Here is a 12,627-nt window from a genome sequence, read left to right as displayed (position 1 = left end):
TAGTGATGATGCTGTCAGGGAAGCAGTGATGTGGCCAGGATGTACAGAAGAGAATCGATCAGGAAAGATGAAACGTGTTTACTGTACTGAGTGAAGCGTGTCAGTCTGCTGAAGTACGAGGACGTGTTCCTGCACGATTCCTGCTGATAACACATGATCACATCAACATCTGCAGGCAATGCGGCGTATTTCTCCACCTGATCCGTCTGAACTGCACTGGGGGATCTACTCTATGTGATATGTGTTATGTGAAAGCATTGCTTGAGGAGGGGACTTGCATATTTGAGAGTCTAAAGGTCACGTTTTGCTAATTATCCACAAACTTCCCACAGATTGCTTCAAAAGTAAACAGTTTTCATAACTAATAAAATACACACCGCGCTGGCGACAAGGAGCTGGGGTGTGAACGGTTGGTGTAGCATGACCTCACAGGAACATGCTAACAGACAGTAACGGTTAATGCTTTATCAGTGACTCAGGATTCGAATGCAAACACAAGGCCATCCTTTAATCCTGGATCTGTGAAGTTTGCTGATACCACATCTGTTCGCTTCTGCATCGTCTGACATAACTTTTATTGTCTCAAACTGGCGTCGGGAGAGATACGCTAGTCCTTCATTAGCATGAAAGACCAACCTTTCCCCAAAGTCTGAACAGCGGGTTTGAAACTTTCAAGGTGGCTCGGTTTATAATTAGATGCTTCTGTTGTGTGTGAATGGCTTGGACCCAAACCACACCGCATGGCCAGTCATTTCTGGTTAGCAGAGAATTATAGGTATTTCAATATTGTGGCGGACCTTGACGATTTACTCAAGGTCTCTGCTAAGTGAAAATTTTTTATGGTGTTGTTTCAGGCAGTTGGAGCAAGATGGAGAGCAGGTTTGGAAGCGTACAACTCAACAAAAACAAGTATTAAAACAAAATGTGGTAACTAACTATCCTGAGATCGAAGTCTTTTGTCTAATACACATCTGATCCTGTCCTCATCAGTCACTTTTTCTAATTATAAACTTCTGATCCTGTCCTCATCAGTCACTTTTTCTAATGATAAACTTCATACCCGCTATAACTCTGGAAATGCAATGCAGTCTTTACTACTGAAATGAAACAGAGACTGAGATCACAGAATAAATACAATTACACACAGAAAGGCTTTAAATGCTAAGCACGAACACAGCTTTCTAATTTAAATGACCAACCACAAGAAGACATTTGTTTATGCAAATAAACCTTTGTCTCTTCAGTACAATAATACACTGGGAGTTAAAAACTTCCATTGCTGCCATGTATCTTGATATAAAATTTAGAACGACCCTATTATTATTGCTATTATTGCTATTAGAAATGTAGGTCTCCTTGTATGTTTAATCACCAACATGTACAAAAGCTGGTTTACAAATAAGATTATTATGGATTTGTTTTCAAATATGAAGAGTTTGACAGACCAGTTTGGATCATGCTTAGGGAGGAATAAACAAACACTGAGTTGCTGTATGTGGTTAGGGATGTTGCCTTTACAAACATTTACCATAGCTAACCAAAGTTTCTGACTAGAGTTACTATTATTTTTATGGTCACACTTTATTTGAAGGTCCTAATCTCACAATTGTCTCAATAAACTCCTCATTGACAGTCAGAGAGGTAGATGTTAAGTTTAGGTATTGGGTTGGATTAGGGATGTAGAATATGGTGCAAAATATGTGCTTTATATATACTACTAAACAGCCAACATGTGATGCAACTAATAGTGAGAATTGGTCCCTATACTAAAGTGTTACCATTTTTACAATAAAACTGTGCTTATCAGTCAAAATGTATCAACATATTCATATAAGTAATAATAGCCATATATATGAAATATTTATTTTAAGAACTATTAGTTTTCTTAAAAACTGTTCATAAAACAAAACAACTGAGTTTATATATATATATATATATATATATATATATATATATATATATATATTCATATATGTATATGTATATATAAAATTCAAATAACTATGTGAACTATGGTTATCGTGTTTCATTTTTGTAATGAATGAATTAAATGATGTATTCTGTTAAAGTTCCTACCTCTGATCCAGTCCACAACCTGAGCCGGTGTCCACTTTGTAATCGGCTCCATTCTTCTGCTCAGATATTCAGAAAGTTCTCAAACTCACTAAAGTTAAATAAAGTTCCCTAAGCTACACTTGAGCGTCCTTTCTCTCATGTCTAACCACTAAACACTAATGATCCGATCACAGGAACTCACAGACCGAGACTGAACAGAGAGAGAGAGAGAGGGAGAGAGGGTGGGAGAGAGGGAGAGAGGGTGGGAGAGAGGGAGAGAGGGTGGGAGAGAGAGAGAGAGAGAGAGAGAGATAGAGAGGGTGGGAGAGGGAGAGAGAGAGAGAGAGGGAGAGAGGGTGGGAGAGAGAGAGAGAGAGAGAGGGTGAGAGAGAGGGAGAGGATCATGTTACACTCACAGATCATATTAATCATCTGTCTGGGGCAGAGAGGGTCAAACACTTGACATATTCCCAAACATGAGGACAAATATGAAGTATGTGTTTCTCATACACGCTATTTAAGCTTTATATTACAGGCTACTTGTGGAGTTCCCTGTAAGCAAAAATAAAGTGACATGGTAAAATTGTGAATATTTGATTATATAAAAAAATATACATAATTCATGTAATGGTAAACATTCATTACTCAGTCTCTCTCTCTCTTTCTATTTATCTATCTATCTATCTATCTATCTATCTCTCTCTCTCTCTCTCTCTGTAAAAGTCTTTACTGTTACTTTTCATCCTTTGGTAATAAATATTAATTTCTATATATTATGATTATTATTACTGTCACAAAACGTTCATACAGTGTTTATTGTAAATTATATTGATGATATCTGATGCTATCGGCACTGAATGATTACAATGATTGCTGACAGTCTCCATATAATGAAGAACATTTATAAAAAGAGGGAAATATATAACGGGCACATTAAAAATACATTACTTATATTATTATATAGTAAAAAAAATATATAATGATCATTTATTGAACGACACAATAATAAACAATATGATACATATAAAAAACAGTAAAATAGGAATGTGCCACGGCCACAGATACACGCATCTTGGTTGTGAGTGTTTGTTTATCGCAGGATCTGTTGTGATGTCGCCCTCTACAGGACAGGGATCGAAAGGGTCATAACCGTAGACTGTATAAAAACAGATCATAACCTGCCTGGGGTACATTACTTCAAACCAACAGATGAACTCTCTCCAATGTTCTATATTTATATTGAATGTCAGTGTAGTTTATTTAAAGTGTGATTTGTTGTTTTAATTTCAGGTAATGGTTGGCTCAGCTTCACAGTACATACAGAGTAATCACTCACTGATTAAAACTGTTTTATTAATACATATGCAGTAACAAATAAAACACATTTTCAAAACATTTTCAGGCAGAACTATCTCGGAAAACCATAATGTCTTGTCTGACACAAACACAATAACAAAGTGATGAGCTTATCTTGGCAGACACAGTTGAAAACACAGTATAACTGGTTTTTCTAATGTTTTGGGATAAAAAAGATGCCTACAGTTGAACTCAGGACTATTGATCTTGCATCATTGACTTCAGTAACATTTAATTTACACTTATCTTTACATCGATGTAATGCGTAAAACATTAACTCTTCCTTTACGAATTAAGCTGACCATGACACCGCTATTATAATTCTGTTTTTAGACCTTGTTAAGTAGCCCCGTCATTCAACAGGGCAACAAAAAATTAGTTTATACTCATTGTGTTCCTCCCCACGGAAATCTTTAGTAAAAGGCGAAAGATTTATACGATCTGAAGAGAAACATGAGTGTACTAACTCTGAGACAGCAGCAGTACGTACTTGAGCGACAGAAACACACTCCACAAGGACGGTGAGAACATGACTGACACACACTACTCAGTATTTCACACTGACCTGTTTGCTGTGTGACGGTTACTTAGAATAATCTGTGCACTATGATAAAACAACCCTTCCACTCTTTGCTTTCTGTACTTTGAAATGAGAGTTCAGGTCAATAAAAATAATGGAGGTTACACTAAGCGATGGCTTTAAGACTGACACAGATTTAGCTGACCTAAAGAGAGATCCATCATATCACTGAATATAAAACCAATTCTGATCTCTTCAAAATTTCATAAGTAGAGTAAGGTCGTACTAACATAGTAAGACCAAGCAGGCATTGTTAGCAAACTTTATATTCATTTAATTCAATATTGTAAGCATATTTTTCTATTGTTAAACTCATTCAGGAAGCCCCGCGATTAAACAGGGCATCAAAAAATTAGTTTATACTCATTGTGTTCCTCCCCACGGAAATCTTTAGTAAAAGGCGAAAGATTTATACGATCTGAAGAGAAACATGAGTGTACTAGCTTTGAGACGTTTGCAGTACGTACTTGAACGATAGAGACACACTCCACAAGGACGATGAGAATACGACTGACATCAGTACTGTTATATATTACAACAGAACAACCTACACTAATGTTAAATGAGTATGTTATTTAAACTGTATAGTAAATTACCATGTATAAAATAAATTAATAAAAACCTAAGCGAAGTTAAATGTACCCCGTTGCATTGTGGGTAAAATAGCTTACTTCCGGATTCGTCATCACTCTCAAGGAATCAGCTATTTTTAGTTTAGTTTTCTGGCTCTGTAGAAAACAAGTGTTACTTTTTCAAAGCCTTTAGTAACAACACCAGTCTCTCTCACTGTGACGAACATTTTTAAATGTGAATTGCTTCTTTGGTTAAACACGTCTGCTAAGTGAACTAAAGGGCATGCAACACTGTATTATAATATAATAATGTATATATCATAATACAGCAAGAGATAAGGCACAATTTATACTTGTTACAAAAAACATAAATCGGATTCAATAGTTTTTAAGATTAATGCAAACAATTATTTAGACTTGTTCGGTGTGACGTCATCGCGGTGTGGGCGGAGTTATTGGTTACTGGTTAAACCATGGTTAAAACAACGTTTTGCTACACTAACCAGTTCAACCATGGTATTTGTAGTAAAACTGTGGTTATAGGCTATAATTGGTCATAAAAACTCCCAAAATAAAAAACATAAAAACCTGGCTAGCCTACTATACATTTACTATAGTAATACCATGGCTAATTTTCTTAAGGTATTGTGTATAATAATACAAAATAAATGTTTTAATAGATTATGACATCACAAAATATCAGGGAGTGAGTTTATCAGTCATATATTACGGTGCCTGGGAGAAGACATGGTCGGTTCACCTTAGTTTTGTCATTGCCACGACATAATAACTCGTGGGAACCTGATAGTATTTCATCGCCACGAGATATTAAAGAGTAACTAAACCAACTTTTTTTAGTTAATGATCTGTAAGAATGGGGCTTAATTGGTGCTGTTCATTGATTTGAGTAACTTTTTTTAACATTTGAGTATAAAGTGTTTTAATTCTACAATATATGGTGTAAAAATGTCTGAGTGCTGCATGCCCTCTTCAGAGAGTGGAAGTCTTCCTAAAGAGTGGAAACATGCAGTAATTATTCCAATTGTGAAACCAGGGAAGAAACCAGATAATAGTTCCTATAGACCAATTGCCTTAACATCTGTTTTATGTAAGATTATGGAGCGCATGGTAACAGATAAACTTGTGGATAAACTGGAGAAAAGCGGATATTTTGTGGAGCATCAGAGTGGATTCAGGCAGGGGCGGTCAACAAGGGATGCTGTTTTAGACATAGATATTGAAATAAAAAAAGCCATCGCAAACAAGGAAGCCACTGATGCAGTGTTTTTGGACACTGAAAAAGTGTATGATATGCTTTGGAGGGAAGGGTTGCTCATTGCTCTCTATGATGCAGGAATTAGAGGAAGAATGTTTAACTGGATTATAATTTTTTAAGAAATAGGACTATTCAAGTAAGGGTGGGAAGTGAATTATCAGAGGAACTTGAGATAGAGAATGGAATTCCTCAAGGTAGTGTTAGAAGCCCAGTTCTTTCTGCTTTGAAGAAGGTAGTTGAGTGGGCCAATGATTGGGGCTTTAAACTATCAACAGATAAAACGAAATACATGCTATTTGGATACAAGAGGAAAATGTCATTATAGCAGTTACACACACACACACACACACACACACACACACACACATATATATATATATATATATATATATATATATATATATATATATATATATACAAATATTGAACAAGTTAAAAATTTCTAATTTTTAGGGATATGGCTAGATGAAAGAATAACATGGAAAAAGCATATTGAGATGGTTTCGATTAAATGTGGGAAAATAATTAATGTCCTAAGGTGTGTGGCTGGGTCTGATTGGGGGGCCAGTGAAACTATGATGATGATATATAGGGCAATGATAAGATCAAGCATTGATTATGGATGTATGGTATATGGGGCAGCTCCTTCAGTAATTAAACAGCTTGATGTAGTCCAAGCAAAAGCTCTTAGAGTGTGTAGTGGGGCGTTCCAGTATCTGCGCTATAGAAACAGGGGAGATGCCATTGAAAATAAGAAGATGTAAACTTGGTCTTAGGTATTTATTGAAATTAAAAGGACAGATTGGAAAATTACCAACAAAAAACCTGTTGAGTCAGCATTAGGAGTTTATGGGAGCAGCAAGATCGATTAAAACAAACTTTATAGAGACAATCAAATCCATGGCAGGTGATATTGGTATTATGGAATTGAATGTATGTCCGCCAATATGTCGGTCAGATGTACCTCTGTGGTTGATTCCAAATCCCAATGTGGATTTATATTTTTAGAAAACAAATAAAAGAAAGAAAGATGTCAGAGGTTGTAGGGGAGGAGATAAAAACCAGGCAGTGTCAAATGTGGGGAGGCCATCTAGGTGGGGTTTTTGTGGGTTCCAGCGCACATGGGTGTGGAGGGTAATGAGGAGGCAGATGAGATGGCAAAGAAAGCAGGAGGAAAGGGTACAATTTAATTTGCAGTATGGTTCATCAGATTACACAGAAATAATAAATAGGTCAGTAAAAGAAATGTGGCAAAGGTCATGGGAGTGTGAAAGGAATGGAAGAGCTTATTATGTAGTTCAAAGAATGGTAGAGAAAGAACGATGTAAATACAGATGTCAGAGAAGAGATGCAGTAGTCATAATGAGGCTTGGGCATTGTGGACTGGCTATGATTGGAAAACATCCTGATGGACATTGTGAATGTGGAGATAAGGAAACAGTGATGCATGCATTGATACAATGCAGGAGGTACTCTCATCAAAGGAGGAAATTGATCAGGGAACTGGGAGAAATAGGAGAAACTGTTTTTAGTGTATGTTCTTTATTAAATTTGGACAGCTGGAACAAAGTGAAAAAACTGACGGAATATCTGCGAAGCATTGGAGTATACAAAAAGATATAGAGTAGTATAAGCTATAAATACTCCCAACGATTGGAGAACAGAGGAGGGCAGCAATACGCCATAGACGCTTCTAACCCAAATACAAGAAGAAGAAGAAAGATGGCGGATCAACCGCTACTCACGGAGGCCAGAAAGATGGAGTATTTCTCCTCCATCAATTCAATGGCCCGTAAGATTATGGAGGAACGGGAGAAGATAAAGGAGAGGCACGGCTCGGCTTGGGATCAGATGAGTCCGGTGGACCAGGACACGGCGATAGACGACGGTCTGCTGGATCCGCGGATCCGGGCTCGGTACGCGATGCACCGAGTGGAGCGAGAAGAGCTGGTCTGCTTCCCGAAACTACTGCTCCTCACCGGACAGAAGACCGTGCACTTCGGAGACGAGGTGCTGATGTTTGGGTCGCCAGCTGTTAAGTTAGAGCTGCTATTGTTATTTCATTGAAGACTCGTTGTTTTGATTATCTTTAGTAATACAGAGCTTGTCTTTACAAAACAATTCCGTTATGACGTGAACAAATAACGAACATTCTGTGTTGATTCATAGATTTAATTGATTTGCTACTTTTACATAATATTTGTTACAAGTAGGTCTAAATAAAATGGTTTACTAATGTCTTTCAACCAGCTGCTAAAAAAGTGAAATATATATTAATGTTTTAACTTCAACAATAGTGAAATTTAAGTTGCATCTTTTCACTTGTTAAACGTCTGTTTTATTTGCTAAACCACTTACTTATTACTTTAACTATTTATAATTTAATACGTTAACATTTTAGTAAACAGCTATTGTCAGATATCTGTACATTAAACAGTTTCTGAACGAATTTGTCACTTATATCTAATATTTAAACTTTGTTAAAATAATTTTTGAATATCTAGGCTACCAAACCAATGTGTCAACAAAATAAATGTGATTTTATTTTATTTATTAGGACGTTTACTAAATATGTATACAATATTTAAATTAAATCTGTGCCTCTTCTAAAAATTCTGGTGATGATAAAAAAAAAACTTTGCCAAACAAATCTCTTAGAAGTCTATATATATATATATATATTATTAATATTTATGAAAGATGTATCTATGAACCACTTATTAAACAAATCCTTGCACTGTCTTTATATTATGTATTATATATTTTGTGAGATTTCCTATTCAATGAAATAGAAAAGGCAGATTAAAGGAGTATTGTCACATCTTATGGCTTGTTTACATCTGCGTCTCTTTTGTTTCTAGGACTTAACATGGCAAGATGAGCACTCGGCTCCCTTCTCCTGGGAGACCAAGGTAACTGGGCCACCTCTGCTAAAAATACATATTCGTTTTGCTAGTAAAAGAGTAAACAAATGTGATTCAGTCCGTCCTTCCCAACAGAGTCAGATGGATTTCAGCCTCATCTCCAGCACTCCAGAACCGTCCGTTCCCTCCTCCGTGACCGAATCCAAACCCAAGCCCGCTCAGAGCACCAAGCTGCCCAGCACTGACGAGTCGTCCTTCTGGAAGATCAGCGCCGAGCGCTCGCGGCTGGAGGGCGAGAAGGCCGAGTTTCAGTCTCTGACGCCCAGCCAGATCAAGTCTCTGGAGAAAGGAGAGAAGCCTTTGCCGTCGTACCTGAAGTCAGAGTCTGAGGATGTGCCTCCGTCACGGCCGGTTCAGCAGAGAATCACCAAACCTCATGCCCCTCCTCCCCCCGTTCCCATCAGTGTGACCCCAACACCTCCCGCTCCCGTGTCCTCCTCCTCGGAAGGCTGGGAACGGGCTCAGAGCACGCTCCCGTCTGTGAGCACTATGGATGATGTGTTCAGTCCTGGTCTGGTCACCAGGTCTTCCTCTCGGTCCAACAGCACTGTCAAAGATGCCGAGAAGGCAGAAAGCTCACCCACCTCCAGTCCGACCTTCTCACAGGTTAGATGGACTTTCACCTTCATTTCATGTCGTTCGATGAAGACAGACAGTTGTGCATTGGGTGAATGCCTTGATGCTCGTCATATTTTTCTTTCCGTTAATTAATGCAGTGTATTAAAACGAAATTCATGAGTACAATGACTTGACTACAACTCTTCTAGAATGAGCATATGAAGAAGTTATATGAGTTATATGAAGAACATAAAGGTTCTTTATACAGAATTTTTTATTCTTTTAAGAATCATTGTTGACTGAAGGGTTCTTTGCGGAACCCAGATTGGTTCTTTTTTGTTATGTTTGTCAAAATCATCTTCTGGAACATATATTTTTAAGTTTATCAGGAGGAGAAACTAGAATGCATCAGTAAATTATTAAATTGATTGTGTTCTTCAAAAATAAAAACAAGTTGTTTGGCAGAATCATTTATTATTATTTCTTAGAAAAATGTGAGGTTTTCAGTGAAGTTGTTAGTTATATCGGTTTAAAAACATTAAAAACAGTTTTTCAGAACCAAACCAACATAAATACAAAAGTATGTTTCTCAATATGCTTTATTAACATTAAACACACACACACACACACATACAATTAAATATATTTTAATTAATGCATTTACTCTTATTTTTACTTTTAAGTCATTGATCCACATTTCCTCTTGATTTCTTTTTTTCTACTAACATTTTAACCACAAACAACATACTAAATTGATATGTCTCCTTTTTTTCAGTTTAACACAAGCAGCAGTATCCTAAAGACTGGATTTGACTTCTTGGACAACTGGTAACGCTTGCATATCCTGAAGAACCCCTTCCAGATCACAGGAACTACAAGCACCACAAGCCCAAAACTACCAAACACTATCCAAATGCTTCAGTAGCTTCTTTATAGTGCATCAATATGACTGATTGGAGTAAAATCTTCATCTGTCGGACTCCATCTCACGGGTTAGAAGTTACTGAATTCATGAGCTATGATACACTAGATAGGATTTCAAACAGAGCATATGTCGATCTTTGTTTCTTTGGTTGTTTTCACACTTGCTGGAGTCAGAAGCCATTGTCTCTGCTCTCCTGGACCTGTTGGTCTGCTTTCACACCGTTACTGTTATTATAAACTGTGGAAGGTTTGCAAAAATTCTACCAAAAGCTGTTTATCCTGTGTATCCAGGAAACGAAGTTTGAAATCTTAAAGTAGCAGAACAGTGTTTTTGTATTTTTGTTTGGTGTGACTACCAAACTGGCACAATACACTAAACCAGTACCAGCCTACTTCGGGATTGCATTCACATCCATTAACCACGAAACATATTGTGGTTCACAATAAACCAAACCCCACTTTCGGACTCAAGTAAAATTCCTTTGCGTGTGGTTTCAGAAGTTTGGAAGATGTATTAATCAAACAAGCCAGAACTCAGATCCACACTAAAACCACTAGTGTGAATGCTACATCAACGTCACTGCCGTAATTTATCATCAATATTTATCTAGACCTCAGTTACTAGTGTTAAGATGCTTCACTGTACATTTATTGATAAGGACTTTAACGAGACACTATAGTGCTAGCATGGTTTTAACGAGATGACTTGCGCCTTGCTTGTTTTGTAGACTTTTTATATGCGTGCTACTTTTATAGTATGCTTTGAAGTGAATCATTGACTTTTCTCCTCATTCTCCTGAATGCTTCCTTTCTTTGTCTCTTTCCTGTGGCCCGATACACCAGAGATGACTTAATAACTTAAAAAGCAATAGTCAAAATCTCCATTTGCTGTTAGTCCCAAAACATACTTCACACAATTACGCAAATGTGGATGCAACATTAAACGGGTGTTATGGCTACAGCAAACTCCAGAACTCAAGGGGGCGATAGAGTTCACTGAAATTGAATGTGTTGTTCAGGTAGCTAGCTGTTAACAACTAGCTATAACTCGCTCTTCCAATTCTATCTCACGACCAATTCGTACGTATTTTATGAGGTGGCTAATTCGTACGACCTCACTCGATTTTATACGATTTGTCTAAACCCCAGTGTCGGTTAGGTTTAGGGGCGGGGTTTGGTGTACGTCATTCGTATAAAAAAAATTCATGAATTGTACAACTTGTAAAATACAATTTGGCAGAAATCGTATGAATTTGTACGAGTGTGGTTGTATGAATTAGCCACCTCGTAAAATATGTACAAATTGCCGTGAGAACAGACGTGTGAAATCGACATTTGCATTTATGTACTTAGCTACCTAGGGTTCAAGATAGGATTCATTTTTGGAGCTTTGTTCCGAGATGTTTTTGTTGGATACGAATGCGTGGCCTGGAGACAGTATTTATGCATTCATATATCTGTAATACAAAATAAGTACAATAAAAAAAGTACACTTACTCTTGTAGTTCGTCTCATTCTTCTCTTGCCTGGTGGGGGGCAGAGTATCACTAATTGAAAACAGAAAGATGGAGCTCTACTCCTAAATCTCGTGACAGTTTTCTGTTTTTGTCAGTTCACTGCCCAGAGTGTTATTTATTTTAGTAAAATATAACAGTTGGATGTGCGTTTCTGTAATTGGTCACATATGTGGCATTTTCAAATATGCTTTATTTAAAAAGTTATTTCCCCAGGCACTAGTTATTATTTTGGTGGATTGGTTATTGCACCACATGTTTTGAAAAAGGCCTCGTTAATTTCTGACTGGAAAGTGGTCCTGTAGTTTTCCAAGAGGTCATTCAACGTTCAAATGTTGTTTTGCTATAGTATAGGTGGATTAGATCAGTCTAACAACAGTAGATATCCATGGTTTTGGAGTTAGACATCCAAGCTGTTTATCTGTTTCTTGTACTGTATTATGTCTAGACACAGTCATCTGGGAGAGATTTGCTTAGTTATGTAATGAACTGGATTCTTTTGGGAAAAACTCCATTCTTACATCTGACTCTCTTCCAAAGTCTCCTCCAGAGGAAGTGAGCAAGAAAGTGTCCTGTTTAGAGGACGAGAGGTCCAAATTCCTTCCATGTGAGGAGACAGGACTCAGCTGGTAATGAGACGTTCATCATTTTCCTGTCATTCGGCCACTATTGACTTCTACAGAACGGCATGTTCCCAAGGGACAAAAGCGTAAAAACAAGTCTTGGACAAGAACATGAAGCTCTATTTAAATGTTTATGGAAGAGGGAGAAAGAGCTGTGTCAGTAAAACACAAAACGCCATGTTAGCACAAAGAATGGAAGTGGGAGGAATGAAAAAAGAAAAGAAAAATCCTGTTTGGGTATAAAA

General features: G+C 37.3%; 2 protein-coding genes and 2 non-coding genes across 4 annotated transcripts in view; 1 reads left to right on the top strand and 3 right to left on the bottom strand.

Annotated features, from left to right (window-relative positions):
• Nucleotides 1–2,264, bottom strand: part of LOC127983543 (connector enhancer of kinase suppressor of ras 3) — a 42,239-nt gene extending 39,975 nt beyond the window's left edge. The window contains exon 1 of the mRNA XM_052585733.1: nt 2,077–2,264. Coding sequence (XP_052441693.1) covers nt 2,077–2,128 — 52 coding nt within the window. The 5' untranslated portion in view covers nt 2,129–2,264. The remainder of the gene's footprint in view (nt 1–2,076) is intronic.
• A 1,493-nt stretch (nt 2,265–3,757) lies between these two features.
• On the bottom strand, nt 3,758–3,872 carry LOC127984609 (U5 spliceosomal RNA). Its single transcript, XR_008160628.1, has one exon. It is a non-coding gene; the product is annotated as a U5 spliceosomal RNA (small nuclear RNA).
• A 441-nt stretch (nt 3,873–4,313) lies between these two features.
• LOC127984606 (U5 spliceosomal RNA) lies at nt 4,314–4,429 on the bottom strand. Its single transcript, XR_008160625.1, has one exon. It is a non-coding gene; the product is annotated as a U5 spliceosomal RNA (small nuclear RNA).
• Nucleotides 4,430–7,500: 3,071 nt separating this feature from the next.
• Nucleotides 7,501–11,741, top strand: LOC127983841 (uncharacterized protein C1orf198 homolog). The gene is made up of 4 exons (XM_052586198.1): nt 7,501–7,849; nt 8,701–8,751; nt 8,839–9,369; nt 10,097–11,741. Exons 1-4 carry the CDS (start codon nt 7,562–7,564, stop codon nt 10,151–10,153), a joined length of 927 nt encoding a protein of 308 aa, XP_052442158.1. The 5' UTR covers nt 7,501–7,561; the 3' UTR covers nt 10,154–11,741.
• The last annotated feature ends 886 nt before the right edge of the window (nt 11,742–12,627 follow it).

This window comes from Carassius gibelio, chromosome B20 (genome assembly GCF_023724105.1).
Source record: "Carassius gibelio isolate Cgi1373 ecotype wild population from Czech Republic chromosome B20, carGib1.2-hapl.c, whole genome shotgun sequence".
NCBI classification, from domain to species: Eukaryota; Metazoa; Chordata; class Actinopteri; order Cypriniformes; family Cyprinidae; genus Carassius; species Carassius gibelio.
Note: the sequence above shows the minus strand (reverse complement) of the source record. Positions and strands in the feature narration are given on the sequence as shown.

What these genes read in the sequence shown, in the direction of transcription:
- LOC127983841 (XM_052586198.1), top strand. Translation starts at nt 7,562, where the DNA reads ATGGCGGATCAACCGCTACTCACGGAGGCCAGAAAGATGGAGTATTTC. An exon ending in CCGTGCACTTCGGAGACGAG is followed by an intron (nt 7,850 to 8,700) that starts GTGCTGATGTTT and finishes TTTTGTTTCTAG; the next exon opens with GACTTAACATGGCAAGATGA. An exon ending in CCAGTCCGACCTTCTCACAG is followed by an intron (nt 9,370 to 10,096) that starts GTTAGATGGACT and finishes CCTTTTTTTCAG; the next exon opens with TTTAACACAAGCAGCAGTAT.